We start from the raw sequence: 16,221 nt of genomic DNA, 5'->3' as shown, positions 1-16,221 counted from the left end.
TATAGGGGATGCTAAATTGCATGCTGGAGCTTCATCCATCCAGAGCAGTTACTGTGCAATGCATTATTCAGGGCTTCAGGCCTCTCCTACCTAAAAATGATTCCTTGCCAGGTCGTGGAGAGAGAAAGTATAGTCTTCTAGCTGCTCTGTATTTGCCACAGGCCTTATGAAGCCAGCCAAACGAGGTGGGACGCATAGCTCACCAGAAACCAGGTGAGGTAGAATATCTACAGACAGCTCCTCTATACCTCTGCTACCTCTCTATAGGGTAGATAGGGTGCTGTACCAAAAAGGTTTCAACAGCTTGTGCCTCTCCATCAGTAGGAGTTCCCTATCCTAAAGACATAGGCATACATGAAAGTTGTCTTTAAGTTGTTTAAAAAAAGGGGCCCGGACAGCAGCCACTGGCCCCCAGCTGGCCTTGACACCTCCCAGTGGGACCCAAGTAGGACTAAACTGGAGCAGGAAAGAGGAGTTTCCTTCACCACACAGTGCTATTGGGGGATAGCAAGGCTAGGCCTGGTTGAGATCTGTAGAGGCTACTTTAACCTCTGGTTCCTGTCTCAGATCATGCTAGCACTCCCCAAGGAGCGGCAATGTCCAGTCCCAGAGGTGGCTGCCCATAGTGACACTCTCAGGCGTGTGCACCTGATTTTGCACTCAGGCAAAATGCCCAGCAGGACTTTTGGGTGAGCAAGAAAGGTGAGATTTGGACCCACCTAGGTTTTAAGGCTCTTCCTTCAGTATGAAAAATCATATCAGCGTACATCACGTTCATTGTGGTTTTCTCCCATCTGTCACCTCAGCAGCAGCAAAAGGGACAATCAGCATTTTTCCTCCTCTCCCTGAGTTTCTGTGACGTGACGTCCACCAAGCGTTCGGCTACGGCTCCTTCGCTTGTTCCAAGGAGAACTGGGTTTTTGAGTGCTCTCCCATCCACATCTCCATCTAGGCCTGGGGCTGCAGAGCCTGCAGGACGAGGTGCCTTTGGTCTGGCCTGGCCATATCATTCATGATGGCAAAGGGGCAGAGAGGCATGCTTCATCACACTGTTTGGTTTAGGGGTCCATAAGATCATCTCAAAGGAGTCAGGTCTGGATGTGCTTTCTTGCTTCGCTCGCATGCTGCAGTCCTGCCTGCTCGCAGGTGAGACTCCTCTTGCTGGTTGTGCTCCTTTCTCGAGTCACAGGGAGTAACGAAATACCTGTGCTGCGAACGAGCTCAAACCAGTCTTTGCCTGAAAAGCCGTGTTGGTGGGAGGCTGTAGCAGACACCAGACCCTTTGTTTCGCAATCCTTTGTGGGCTAGACTGAGCCATTAGATGCAGTCCAAGGTAGAGAGCAGTTTATAATCTGCCCCGACCCCTGGGAATAGCTCAGGGAGAACAGTGAGATCGTCATTCATGATGGGAGCCCTTGCTTGCCTTTATCTGTATGGAGAATGACTCTTGTTAGGGGCAGTTTATGACTTTGTTGCCTCCATTTAGCTCCAGCATGGGGGTGAGCTGGACTTACGGCTCCTACTCATCTCCAGCCCCTTCAAACCCACATGGTCCCCTGCCAAATACCCGAACCCCAAGCCCTGTGCAGTGGCTTGGAGCTGAGCCATGCCCCTTTCCCTCTATGGGTTGCTCCCCCCACCCCTGGCTGGATCAGGGCCAGGCCATACTCCCTTCCCTCTGTGGGGACGGCTTATTCCTGCCCCACTTCACATGGCTTGATGGAGCCTGCTGTGCCCATCCCGGGCACTGGATCATAACCACCAACTGGATCCAGCCCTTGGATACACCGGGCCTTGCCCATCCAGTCCACCAGGGATAAAAGGTTGAGCATCGCTGCTCTAGGGTTTGAGTTTGTGCTAAAGGGTGAGACCTCTTAGCCGGGAGCTGTAGCTAACTCATCTCCCCCATGGACCAGGCACAAAAGGGCCTGATGCGTACCCCACTGACCAGTGGGTTTGGCCGGTACCCAAGGAGCTCCACAAACCAATAATGAATGCAATGCCAAAGAGGTTGGGAAGGACAAACACAGCTGGTGAGGGGTGATGCTGCTTGAAAGTCTCCTACAGGAGAGTCGCAGAGATGGTAGTATACAGCCGGACACCAGTGCATGCAACTGCCCGTAGGAAGGCAGGGCAGAGAGGGCTGCTCATGGTCTCCAAAGGGAAGATTACCTGAAAAACTGGCTCGCTTTCAATGCCCAGTGCTCACATGAGACCTCTCAGGGCTTAGCTTGGATCCAGCCTGTCCTGACCGAGAGCGAGTGGGACACTGGATAGGGCTGGTTGGGAGCAGCTCGTCTCTTGACAGAAGTGCTTCCCTATTCACTTGGGCAATGACACTGCGAACAGGAGTATCATTACAGGACCAAGGGCAATGATGCCTTTGCTGCTACAGCAAGGGACTGCAGTAATGACTATATCTGTCACCTCTGGGCAGAGACAGGTGCTTGTTCCCTGTGGGGAAGCTTCACCAAACATTCCCCTCTGCTTTCTCTGCTGAGGTGGCCGAGCTTAATTTGCATTTGACACAAGTTATGCATGAACTTGGCTTTTGAGAGGTCAGAGGCCAGACCGGCTTTAAAAAAAAGGGGCCCAGCCAGCAGCCACTAGCCCCCAGCTGGCCTTGACACCTCCCAGTGGGACCCATGTAGGACTAAACTGGAGCAGGAAAGAGGAGTTTTCTCTTCATTTTGAAATGTTAATCTCTCCGATTTCTACGAGGAAGCTATTGATACTGGGCCCAGACCTCAAAGGTTGTTGACGGTGACTCTTCACACAAAGTGGCATGAATGGCCTATTAGGTTCGGGCCTCCTCACTTCCCCTTGGTCTCGGGCTTGTCCACCTCAGTCGGGGCTGAGGTCTACTCTTCTTTTGCACCTAAAAGCTTGCTAAGACCTTTTTTCCAACTCCTCAGGTGATCTAATAAAAGAATTCACATCTCCTTAAAGAACCTCGCCCACTTTTCTTTTAAACTGGAGTAAATGATAGTCTTGATTTCATATTTATTCCCATTTAACCTTGTTGTACACACTCAAGCCCCAAGATCTTGACTTGTAAGAGCTGGTTTTTGGGTGGTGAAGTACCTTCTGAAAAACAGCCTCTAATTTGGGGATCCCACATGTAGGACCCAAAACAGTAAGTACCTCCATGGATATATAGGCGCTTTTAAGAAATGCTCTGATTTTTAGCTGCCCTGTGTACTCTCAGCCACTAGCAGTAGCCGAGTGTTCAAAACTGGGCACCCAACACACAGACGCCGGAGCTTAGCAGCTGTTTGGCAATGTGTGGCCTTGACTAGCTAAGAAGGGAAGCCCCCGCGCAGAGACCGTTGTCTCAGCATGACGCTTGATTTCAACCGAGAGCCTCAGCGGATTAAAGACGAAGCGAAACGGTAGGCAGCCCACGTTGTCTGATCTGTGAGGTTCAATCCTTGAATTGCATGGGTTGTTTCTCTTCAAAAATGCTCGTACTATGAGACGGCTGGGTAACCCTTGACCTTTTTCCCACCTTGCATTTAGGGAGAGCTTTTTGCCCGCTCTGCCTGGAGTCGTCTGCCCATTCATAGAAACGGCGGCCCAATTTCTGAAGTTCGTGAGAGCGGTGGGGTGCCGAGCGCTGCGGAAAGACTCCGGTGCAGAGTCACTTCGTTGACCTTCTAGGGTCTGCTTCTGTCCCCCGCTTGTCCACCCGCGCCCTGCTCCTTCAGGGCTCAGCCCTCGGCTCTCAGGGGCGATACCTTCCAGTAGGTCCCTGCGATGTGCTGTGGGGATATGGCCTTCCTCTCTCAGCTGTGAATGCTGTGGGTCTAATTAAAAACTGCTGAGACTTTGCCTAACCAGAGTGGTTTCTGGGGATACGAGGAAGTGGTGTTTAAAAGGCTCCAGTCTTGTTTCTGCTGCATAGCTTGCATGCCTCTCCCGGCCTTTCATGTGGCACATAGCTCTGCCTTGAGATTTAATGCCAGGGCACTTACAAACAAACATTTCCACTGCAGCAGAGTTGGAAGGAACCTGGAGAAGGAAAGATTTGTGAATAATGAATTGGCAGCTTTATTTATCTCCCTGTTTGCAGCACCCCCTGGATGGGCTCCAGATTCTCTTACTGAATCAATAATCTCTTCATGAGAAGCCTACCTTTATGCAAACTTGAGTCAGTCTTCATCTCGTTGTGCATTCAAAAATAATGCACCTGAAGAGCCCTGGTGCCAGGACAAACATTGACACAGCGTTTGCATTCAGCAGATCCTTAAACTGTGCTTGGATATCCATGCACACCTCTGCAAAGGGCACACAGGTGTGTGCTCTCGGTCTCAGGCATAAATATTGGTTATAAAGAAGAAAGTATTCCCCTTTCTGAATGCATCCCAGCCTAATCTACTGCTTCTGGCTACATTGGCTCAGCCAGGGTCCATGTCACTATGTGACGGTCTGTCAGTGCCCCATAACATCCATCCCTCCCAAAGCCTTTCTTGTTGCATAGGAGGCTTCAGAGCGATGGGACCAGAACAGCATAGTTCTCTGAGACCCTTCTCTGGCATGCAGGATGGTGGAGAAGAGCAGATCCTTTTCTCTGTATCTCTTCTCTTGTCTTTTCCAGTGTGGGGTGGACTCTTGAGCTTGGCTCCTTGTATATTGTTGATGCATGTGCTATGACGTTTTCATACACCCTTGCTAATAGGTCTGGGTGGAACAAGGAGGGACATCAGTGCACGATACATCCAGTTCCTGCCTGACGTTCTGCAGTGATTGTTATGAGAATTCATTGTGTGTCCCAAATGTCTCTGTCTGTGTGTGTTCAGCTGCTTTACTAGGCCTCCCGCATGTACCTACCAGAGACAGGTCAGCCCTTAGGACTGAATGGGAGGCTCCCACGGTGGAAACAACTTGTGACAATAGGTCAGCTGAGTCCCAGGCAAACCAGTCTGGCCAAGTTTGTTTGCCAGGTCCTCAAGTTTGGAGCAGTTGAAAGTTATCAGAGAGAGAGAATGAAAGTGAGAGGAGACAAGGGAGTGTTTTCAAAGGATTTGCAGAGGGAAATCTCTGAGAGAGGCACAGCAAGATTTGGGCAGGACTGGAAATGATTTGAACTGGTTTTGTAGCTGGGAAGCATTGGCAATGCATAGGGGGTGCACATGCACCCCTCGAGATCAGCTGTGCACCCCCTGGAAGCTCCAGCCACAAAATTGGAAGTGCCGCCAGATGTGCACTTCTGGTTTTGCTGCAGGCTCGATGCCACGGGCTCTGGGGAACCCCCCCCCCGCTCCCCCCCAGTCGGCAATCGGTGGCTAAGGGACAACCCCCACCCACCCCTGTTGGCAATCTGGTGCCCCCCCCAGACTTGGGAGGTACCAGTCGCCCATGCTGAGAAGGATCAACTGAGGTCAGAGAAGAGATCAGATCCAATTAGATTAACAGTTCTGGTTACTGGATGGTTTATCCAGCAGCTCCCAAACTCTGACTGTTTGCGCACCACCAATTTAAAATAGCACAACCTAAAGTACCACCAGCAAATTGTTGTCATACAAAGTAATTATGATAAATCTGTTAACGTGTACCACTGACAGGTTGTCTGCGTACCATTGGTGGTACCCGTACCGCAGATTGGGAACCGCTGGTTTATACTAATATCTTTTACCCAATAGGATGATTATAATTTCAGAGAGTTTAAGGCCAGAAATGAGCAGATCATTGAGTCCGGCCTCCCCATACATATCTTAATCAACTGAAAGCACTGGTATGCTCCATTAGGTACCTTGTTTTTGGCTATGGCCATTTTTTGATGTTCTGAATGCATCTGGCCAGCTGTGCTCAGGGGGATATAATTCCTTCCCGACCCCTGCAGGTGACGGACTGAAACCCTGAAGCACGGGGTTTGATTAAAAGCATCATCCTACTGTAGAGGTGCATGTGTTATGAGTATGCTGAAGGTAACACAGGCAATCCTGTTCTCCCATTGCCCCATGAGCGGGGGACCTACACAGGAAGAAGTCACAGATACATAGATTTCAAGGACAGAAGAGACTACTCGGACCTTCCAGTCCAGAGCTACATTTAGGTCTCTTTCCAAAAGGTACATTTTAATTTCTTAATGAATCCAAGAACTGGTGAGTCTGCAACCTGCCTTGGCTGAGGTAGTTCAATGTTTAATCACCATCTCCACCAAAAAAAATTATCTCATTTCAAGGCTGAATTTATCTGAATTCGACCTCCAGTCACTGGACCTTGTTATGCCTTTAAGAGCAAGGTGAAAGGCCTCCTTGCTGTCAGATATTGTTTTTATAAGTAAGCTCCTGTGTGTAGTCATTGAGTAACTTCTCCACCTTCCTGTTGATAAGCTGAATAAATTGAGTTCTGGAAGTTTCATTTAGCAAGGCTGGTTTTCCAGGCCTGGATCACTTTTGTGGTCCTCCATTGAAATCTGTCCAGTATTTCTTCTTCCTTTCTGCAGTGTGGACATCATATCTAAGTATAGCATCCATCTGTAGTTCTCAAATAGGTTGCCTTGCATTTGTGTACATTAAAATGAGTCCTACTGGATTATAAGTAATTCATCAGGTGATTCAGAGAATTCTGGGGCTTGTCCTCAGTATTTGCTACCCTGCTGATCTTTTTTATCATCTGCAAACCTTTTCAAATTTTGTACCGTCATCCAAACTGGCATTTTTGAAGTCGGGGTATGCTGAACCCCGGGAGCATGTGATGAAATTGTAGAGGGTACATACAAGGAAGGAATAGGAAAGCAAAAAAAGGAAAAGAGCAAATATAAATGGAGGGAAAAGAAGAAATGAAGAACAACTCAGCAGCGTCTCTAGGGTTGTTGGTGAAATCGCAGTGCAGTTGTAGTGACGCAGTGTTTCTTTGTGATCCATGATGCAAATCATGGGGGTGTACAACAGGATATTAAATGTAAAAAAGGGCAGGCATCCCCAAAAAATTTGAGAACCACTGACCTAGGTCATTGATAAAAGATTAAATAGCATTGGAGCATGAACCAGTAACTGGAAAAACGTCCCATTAGCAACTGCATGTGTGAACCAGCTCCTAACTCACCCTCTGTGTGTACTATACAGTCTATATGAATGAACTTGTATGACGCAAAGCAGCCCTTTTTCTCTTCCACCCCTGCCTCCCTCCATAATTGTGTTTATCCATCTCAAATCGTTATCACAACGCGGCTTGGGAGGGTATCCAAGTTTCGTACGCTTCCGTTTGAGCGTGCGCATTACTTGTGCAAAAAGCTATAAGCCATTGCAGAAGTTGGTATTATATATGGGCACCCAGAGCTCCCCACTCTTTGCAATCAAAGCCCTTGCTACATGTCTGCTCTTCTGGTTGAAGAGCTGGGAAAAGAACTAGCCTTGCTGACTAAACGCTTGTTAAAATCTAGAGCTGATGTTATCCAATACCCGAGACAACAGACAAACCCCATTGTTGGTTTTACAGAGTGTTTCCATTTGGACCGAAGCCTACTTACTCCTTCGGGAACACGCCTAGCGATAGGCTAGATATTGCCAAGGCACAGATCGCCTGGCTTAGAGCTGTGCTTGCAGGATGTGCCTGGCTCAGTGGATGCTACTGCAGCGGCCTCCAGAAGTTTCTCCCTCCTTGGGACTGCTCTCATGCTTAAGTGATCCTCGATAAAGGACGGGGTGTGGACAGCTTTGCAGCTTGGGTCTACAGCATCTACTGCCAATTCAAATATTACCTATGAACACAGAAACCACAGATGTCTAATATTTTCCTAAAGCTTTAGAGCATGTTAGTCATTTCATTTGGGGCTTGTATTACCACGATTGCAGCTAGTTAAGAGCATGAGTGGAATACAAAAACACCAAATAAGGTTTAAATCAGGATAGTTTTCAGGAGTGACACACGAATCCCAGCTACCTTTTTGGATTCTGCCTTTCCCTCGCAGGGACCTGGAGATTGTGTGTAGGTGTGATACCAAATCTGCACTCTCACCCTGCGCCGCACCTACCCAAGCGAGAAAGTGACAGTGGACATTGCCATTGTAACGCGGCGAGTTAGTCATCATTCCTGAAGTGACCTTGATACTTTATGAGTCATCCAGTGGTTCCTGGAGAAATACCTCATTCCTGCACAGCACCCTACCCAGGGTGATGGCAGCAAACTTGGCAAGTGGACAGAACAGTGAGTTATTGCTGTCTTCCTGGATAATGTGTGACAGGATAGTAGGCCACCGGTCACTTTGCACTTCAGGTGTCCCTTTGTACTACACCACAGAGGATACAAGTTATTTCAGCCTCCGCCTATAATGCTTGGCGCTTTAGCTCAAGCTGTACCAAGGCATGCTCTTACCTCTGGAAGTCCCACGTTCAAACCTTGCTGTGTCATCCAAGGTGGTAGGCATCAAGGACCATCGATGTTTCCAGAGCTTGTGTCCTTATTTGCCAGTGGTGTCCTGCAATGTTTTGCTTGCCTTATGTATTTGTAGCTCTCTCCAGGTGTTATCACAGAAAATGAGATTTGGAAGGGACCTCAGGAGGTCATTTAGTTCAACCCCCTGCTTACAGCAGGACCATCCCCACCCGTATCATCCCAGCCAGGAGTAGGTAGAGGGCAGAGAAAGACGACTTTGGGTTCTACATACTGCTGTGAAGACACAAGGGCAGTGAGGACAAAGACAAAATACAATTTGAAGCCAAGTGGGCTCAGCTTTGAGGAGGCAGGGCTGGATGAGGCCTGCTTCCTCTGCTTCTGCCCTGTAAGGATGTGTCCTCAGTGCATGCAGGCCACTCTGTGTTGGTGGTTAGATGAGCCAGCATTGCCCAAGGAGAGCTGCCAGTGGCTGGCAGGTGATAATACACCCAAGGGAAAAGCCCTTTCCTTACATGTTCTGTGAAGGACCACAGGTAAAGAGCCACCCATGGCTTGGGCGCATGGTCTGAATATCGTTGCATTAGCAGGAGTTAGAGCAGTGGTTCCCAATCTTAGGGTCATGACCCAATTTGGGGTCACAAAGATAAAACTGGGGTTACACACTCCTGAAGAGGCAGGCATGGGGAGGGGGGGGCACATGCCCCCCAGATTTGTGCATGGAGCAGGGGCAGATGTGGGCTGCCTGCTGCAAGCTCGGGGCTCCCCACCCTGCGTCCCCCCAGGACCTCTGTAGCAGTGGGGTGGGAAGGCTCGGTGTCGCGGCTGGGAGCCCCGCGCTGGCTGCGCCACCATGGCAAGGCACCCCCTGCCTGGCTGGCAGCAGCAGACGGCCAACTCCACAGTGCCACTGCCGCTGCTGCTGGGTGGGCAGGGGGTACCTCGCCATTGCAGCACGGCCAGAGAAAATGGGGTCATACTAAGGACCATTTTGGAAAGCACCGGGTTAGAGGGAGATTTTCCAAAGGGGCAGATTGCCCTGCATCTGCTTGTGGCATCTCTTGCTCCTTCAATGCATCGCACACTCACAATAAACCTCCAAATGCCAGCCTGCTCCAAACAAAACACTCCCTTGCATCCGTGTTGCTCCCTGCGGGGACAGGCTGAGAGAGGTTGCGGGCAGCTGTCAGTCAGCTGGCACAGGGCACTGCTCGAAGGCCCTCTGGATACAGCTTAGTGCCGTCCACCGTCAAGACAGGGCCCTCATCTTGATGGACCTGGGGTGTGCTCCACTCTGGCAGCTCCTGTGTCCCTATTGCAACGGCAGGCTCCCTGAGTATGTCCGTACTGCACCGCCTGGGAACTTGTCCTGCCTCTGAGGAAATAAGCCCTGTCCACTTGTTCTGGGTATGGCCGTCTTGGGAATGAAGTGGTGAAGTTGCTCTGAGAGGGGCCCATGCCGCCATGCTCGAGACCTGGGTTTCCAGTGGTAGCTTGGGGTGCTCCTAGGACATCCTTCGTGCCCCACCTCTGGGGTTTAAAAGTAGGTGCAGGTGGCTAGGCCTCATTGCCTCAGCTGCATGATGGAGCTCTCTGCCTCTTCACCGTAGACCAGGAGTCTCTCTTCCCATGCCTGTGCACAGCTCCTACCACAACTTCTGCCACTGTAATACAGATAACAACTGCTGCTTCTTGCAGGCTACCCTTTGCCTCTGGTTTTCCTTCTAGGACGAGGCTTCATTCATTGCTTTAGGCTGTGGGTTTAATGGAGTTATTGTGTTGTTTTCATCTCTTATTTTGCCTGGCTATCGGACAGGTCTGAGACTTGGCCAACTTTATGCTCAACAATAATATGCTGCCCTCTGAGATATAAATACACAGGGCTCAAGAAAAAACCAGGAAGCATGCGAGGGGCAGGGCTGGCTGGCTCTAGTCGAAGCAGGTCTTTCGTTCAGGAGGAAAGCAGGCAGACAATAAAATGCAATCCAAGTATTGTTTTTTTCTCGGCCCAAGTATCATAGTAAATTTTGTCATAACAACACAAATGGGATGAGAGAGGAAGAATTGGCTTGGTGCGTTAATGAAAAAAATAAAAGCTAGTAAATCGTGTCTTGCCGACAGCTGCTGCACCCCGGCACCTTAATGGGGGGAGAGAGTGGATGGGAATTTTTGGCCTAAAGACTGTAAATGCTGCAATGAGCTTGCTGGTGCCTGTGTCTTCTACCACCGTCTCTTGGCTAGATTAAAAACTGGTCACCTGCATGTCATAGATCCTCTACGGAGGGAGGCTTTCCTCTGGATGGTAGTAGTAGGGATCTCTGCTGTCTCTGCGCAGCTGCGAGGAGGAGCAGTCACAGCAATGACAACCAAACCATCAATGTGTCACTGTTGTAGCAAAGGTCTATTGCTCAAAATATAGATTACGAGTGTCAGCCCTAGTACCCTGATTAAATTGCATTTTGCCTAAATTTCCCTGTAGAGCTCATTGGTTTATGCATCCCTTGGCACTTCCTGGCTTTAAATTACTGTGTAATGATATGAAACAATGATTGGCTATTGAGTTCTACCCAAAAAAAAGGAGCTGCATGTGTCTGGTTGATTAAGTGAATCCCATCTATGTAGTCTGGACACCTTCTGGAACAGAGGGTGTTTTATGTAGAGGTGTTCTGTGCTGCACGTGGAAAAGAAACTTGGGTAGGTGAAAAATCAGGGCTGGGATTCCAGGCAAACAGCCAGTTCTGCTCTGCCACACCATGTGGCACACGCAGAAAGCCAGCAGGGTGTCGAAGCACCAGCTTCCAGCTCCAGACTCCTGTGCCTGGCATCTCATTGAGCTCTTTCTGGTGCTCAAACCCAATGCAAGATGGTAACAAGCCAGAGTGGGAGCATCCTACCCTTGCAGATGTAATGCATAAATACAGCAGAAGTCTACAGGGATTTCATTCTTAGGAGTGAATCTAAGCAGATGCACCTCACTGTCATTTGACCTCGAGTTTCCCCAAACTTTACACTTATTTATTCTCCCCTTTTTGCATCTCTCTCCTCCAGTTCCACCAGCAGAATGACGGACGCTGACGTAGCACTCCCACCAATCGAGGGAAAGCTGGGACTGCAGATATGGATCATTGAGGTACAATGCAAGGGTACATTCCCCATCTGTGCATGTGCTTCTGGGTGACAAGAAATCAATGCAATGAAAGCTGTGCTGGAGACAGAGGACGGCTCTGTAGCTGTCACAGCAAGAATGGAAATCAGGCACCCCAACTTCTATTCCCAGTTTTGCCCCTTTCCCTTATGTGGCTTTCAACAATATATTACTGCTCAGCTTTCCTATATAAAGCAAGAATAGTTGTGACTAGATCAGTGGTTCTCAACATTTTTAGACTCAAGGCGCGCCTTGGAAAATGCCAGCTCTTAGTTTTCACTCATTTCTTGACTACAGAAAAATACTAGAGTTATTCTTCTGTTGCAAAGAACTCGGAAAGACCACAGCAGCTCAGAATTGTTTTTAACACTGTGGATTCCTACTTGAAATCTCTGGGTTTATCTTGTGAACCTTAGCTAGGTGTTTGCATACATAACAGTCCTAATATTGCACAGCACCACATGGCATCCTTAAAAGGGTCTTATGACACCCTAGGGTGCTAAGGTACACTAGTTGGCAATCACTGGACTAGAGATGGTAGGTGATGGGAGTAAAGTTGTTTTATTTTGGTAGTCCCTAGGGCGCTTACTGTTCAGAGTGATGCTCCTGCACATAGTAACAGATGATCTCTGTACTCAGCTGCCATCTGAATCAGTGATCCTCAACCAGGGTGTTGCAGCAGCTGGGGTACCTTGAGATCATCTCAAGGGTGCCACACACTGTTGGACATGCAAACATGATTCACAAGATAAACCCAGAGATTTCTAATAGGAATCCACATGGTGTTAAAAACCTTCTGACTTCTTGCGGTCTTTCTGAGTTTCTTTCTAACAGAAGAATTGCTCTAGTATTTTTCTCTAGTCAAAAAACAAGTGAAAACTAAGCTGGCACTTTCCGAGGTGTGCCTTGAGTCTATAAAGGTTGAGAACTTCTGCTCTAAATAGATGTGATAAAAGAAATATCATCCCACATTACAGCTGAGAGATCTGCTCCAGGTCATGCTGGGAGTCTGTGGCACAGTCAGGATTTAGGTCTAGCTATCCAAGGTCCCAGTTCTGTCCCTGAAGAAGGAGACCATCTTTGATCTGCAGAGCACATAGGACAGGGGTGGGCAAAACGTGGCCCGTGGGCCGGAGCCACTGCAGCAGAGGCCGGGGGGAGTGCGGACAAGCTGCATTGCATCCCGTGCTGCCTGGGGCTCCACTTGCTTCCAGTCCCCCCAGCACCAGCTGCAGTGGCTCTGGGAGCAGCCAGCACCAGCTGCCTGCACCATGGCATGGCACAGCCCCGGAGCTGGGGTGAATGGGTGCAGGCGGAGCACGGTGCAGGCAGCTGGCATGGGCTGCAGGCCTGGGAATGGCACCACTCCCCCCACCCCTTCCCTAGTCCCAGCCTTACTCCCTCCCTCCCTCACCGCCTTGGGAACCTGTCCCTAACTGTTATATAGTGGGTTGGTTTTATGCAAGGGAAACCTGTGTACCCTATGGCAGAATCTCTGAATTGGCGCCAAATCTTTAAATCCAATTTGGCCTAATCAAATCAGGACAGTGACTCGAATCACCAAATCGAATTACTGTCCCTCCAAATCGGCCAAATCAGAATTGAAAACTTGCCGTTTTGCACAGGCCTAATGTGAATGCCCTGGTGCCAGCTCTGGCTGCCCAACAGCTACTAGTTTATCTAATGAAGACACTCCCATGCTGTACTTGCTCTTATTCCCTTTGCTTCCCCTCTTTGAGTGCACTTTGGTGGGTCGCCCTGAGTGAGCCGCTGCAGTAAGTCCGGTGGCCTTGTCTGTGTTCACTTCCGAGCAAGGTCAGCGCCTGGCTTGATCCAGTCCTCACAGAAGAGGGTTCTGCTGAAAGGTGGTAACATCTGAATAATGCAAAAGTCATTGCCATTTCCCTTTCTTTTTGTTAAATATTGTGTCAAGCTGTTTACCAAAAAAGCCGTGATTATAAGTACACGGGATACGCTGGCATGTGGGGAAACCAGTCAGGCCATCTGAAACATGTATGGCTTGAATTCCAGATAACTGCGGTGCCCTGGGAACCTGCACTGCTGCTCAGCTCAGGCCCACAGAGGGGGGTGTGTGTGTGTGTGTGTGTGTGTGTGTGTGTGTGGAGAGCCAACCCCAAACACAGACATTGCATTGGGATGTCTTGTTAACTCCATATGTGCCAAATGGAGCACGAGATCCAAAGAAGGGGACGGGACAGCAAGGGTACCATCGGTCTGAACTGTTTTCTGTGGTGTCCCTTCATTGCACATAAGCAGTGCTTATCTAACAAAGGGCTTTGAAGAACTGGAAAGCGTTCCTGAAGTTTTGGGCTGCTTGTTAAAATGCCACCCTACAGGCAGAGTCGGCCGTTCCCAGGCAAATGCAGGGCATGATGGACCATCTCCTTCTGACTTGCAGATGATATTGCCAGAGAGGTGCTGGGCTCTGGAGGGGCCCAGGGCAGGATGTGTCTCTATTGTTTTGATATATGTGCACACATTTATCTGTCTTTTGCCTCTTCTGACCCCCAGCCCTTAGGATGCTCATAATCTCCCCGGTAGAATTCCTCTTACACAACCTGTGATCATTAGCATTACCCACACAATTAGGGATCTAGATTGCAGAGAAGAAATAAAGCCTACTAAGTCACCCAGTTCACCCCCCCGCGCACCACCACTTGCCAATACAGGATTGTCCTGACAGTGCATTTTAATTCTTTTTTATGTCAAAAGTCCCAGCCAGTGGAGTCTCTACCATTTCCTTGGGGAATGCGCTGCCGTGGCCAAAAGGATCGTGGAAGGAGAATTTGGGGATGTTCACCCCAAATCCTTCCTTCTCTGAACTTCATCCTGAGTCTGCTTCAGGAAGTCCCCTTTGTCCTTCAGATACTGGTCCATCCTTGCTTTGTCCCCTTTGTGGTTGTCTAAAGCTTCAAATTTTATAGGCAGAAGGGAGCACTGGTTCATCTGATCTGTCTTCCCACATCACACCATTCCTCCACTAGACCTGGATTAGACTCTGTAGCTTGTTTAACTAAAGCCTGTCTTGGTCTGAAGACACCAAGAGATGGGGAATCCATTACTTCCCATGGTCATTTGTTCTAAAAGCGAATTACCCTCAGTTAAAAAATCTGAGCCTTATTTCTAACACAAATGTGTCTGACTAACCTGTAATCACCGCCTTCTTTTTAGGCCTTTCTCCTCTAGCTTAAAGAAGCCAGTTGTTCTAGGCTTCCTTCCCCGTGAAAGTGCTCGCACACTAATCATGGCATTTCTAGCAGCTGCTAGTGAAAGCCCTGCTACAAGAACAACCCAAACCAGAACATTTGCCTTGGGAAATTACAGTAATATGTCATTGTGTACCCGGTGTGCGGTGTGTGAGGACTTCATTGTCCATGTCTGCCCACACCCATTCAGTATCAGGGCTAGCCCAAGTATGTGCTTCTGCAAATACCAACTGAGTCACAAGCTGCCCATTACTGGGCCTTATTTGATCTCAGTGGCTTTGCCTGGTTTTGCATTCTTGTTAAAGGTGGAGTGGAAAACTCAGCACGGGCTTGAGGAAAGCCTGGAAAGCTCCTCTAACCTCCGTGAGAAGATGTGTGACCTCCCAAGCATGACCCTACTAAACACCCGTCCTCTAGCAATCAAACACCATGGCCCTACTAAACACCCTAGTGATCAAATGCCACAGATGAAGCTTTTGCTATTGCCAGCGTGGTTTAGGCCAAAAACCTAGTTGGAATTCGAGCCCAGCAATGCTAAATGTGTGAGCCTTTCTCCTTTGAGTTACAGGACTAGCAACTTGAGCCAGAGCCACATGAATTATGGTAGAGTCTTCCCACTTGTTTCAATGGGCTTTGGAGTGCCTGAGCAGGAGGCAGAAGACCTACTACTGTCGATAGATCACTGGATGGGGGGTGTGACATTACCGAACGCTGGTTCCAGTGATTCACAGTCCTTTTGTTATCATGTTTTACTTTTATTTATGAGCAGAGACCTGACTGTGCCGGACACCGGCCGGACAGACAGCGAGAGACAAGCCCTGCTCCCCAAAGCTTGCCATTAAAGTGGACAGATAAGGATGGGGGAGAACAGGGATGATGTGATTTCCCCTGGACTGATGCTCATGCTCTGAAAAGCCTTCATCAAGGGTCTTGGGCACTGGAGGAAGAATCCTGGCTCCATTAGAGGCAATGACTAGTCTGTTGACTTCAGTGGGGCCCGGATTTTGCTTTTCACACTTCCTAGGTTTAAGCTGTGCTTATTATCCTACAGGAAGAAAGGGATGCCATGTTTGTTACCGTGGCTGGATGACAGCCAGATGCTTTCCACACGCATGTTGTTTTGACCGCTGGCCTGTCCTATTTTCTTGCAGAAAATGAAAATGGTTCCTCTTTCGGAAAAGGCTTATGGGACATTTTTTGAAGGGGACTGTTACATCGTATTACATGTAAGTACGGAGAACATAGACCAGTGTCGTGCAGGTGGCCAGCTCTGCACTATTTCATCAAACCCCTGTGCACGGGTGGATGTAGGATTTTGAAGAGTGGGGTGCAGACGGTCTGGCGTATCATGACATATAGCAACACACGTTTTTATCTAGGTAAAAAGAAGCTAGAAGCTTTACTAATATGCTGGGGGCCTAAGGCTGTATTATTCAGTTTAAGATCAAAGGAAAAATAATTTTATTGGACTATCCATTAATTTGCTGTATCTTACATTATGTATAAAAACAA

The 16,221-nt window shown here is 48.8% G+C and overlaps 1 protein-coding gene across 1 annotated transcript in view; it reads left to right on the top strand.

Moving 5' to 3' along the window:
* The window catches only part of VILL (villin like), a 48,326-nt gene that overhangs the window by 4,049 nt on the left and 28,056 nt on the right, over window positions 1-16,221 (top strand). The window contains exons 2-3 of the mRNA XM_019499381.2: window positions 11,386-11,467; window positions 15,861-15,935. Coding sequence (XP_019354926.2) covers window positions 11,399-11,467; window positions 15,861-15,935 — 144 coding nt within the window. The 5' untranslated portion in view covers window positions 11,386-11,398. The remainder of the gene's footprint in view (window positions 1-11,385; window positions 11,468-15,860; window positions 15,936-16,221) is intronic.

The sequence above is a fragment of the Alligator mississippiensis genome, chromosome 5 (genome assembly GCF_030867095.1).
Source record: "Alligator mississippiensis isolate rAllMis1 chromosome 5, rAllMis1, whole genome shotgun sequence".
Classification (NCBI taxonomy): Eukaryota; Metazoa; Chordata; order Crocodylia; family Alligatoridae; genus Alligator; species Alligator mississippiensis.
Note: the sequence above shows the minus strand (reverse complement) of the source record. Positions and strands in the feature narration are given on the sequence as shown.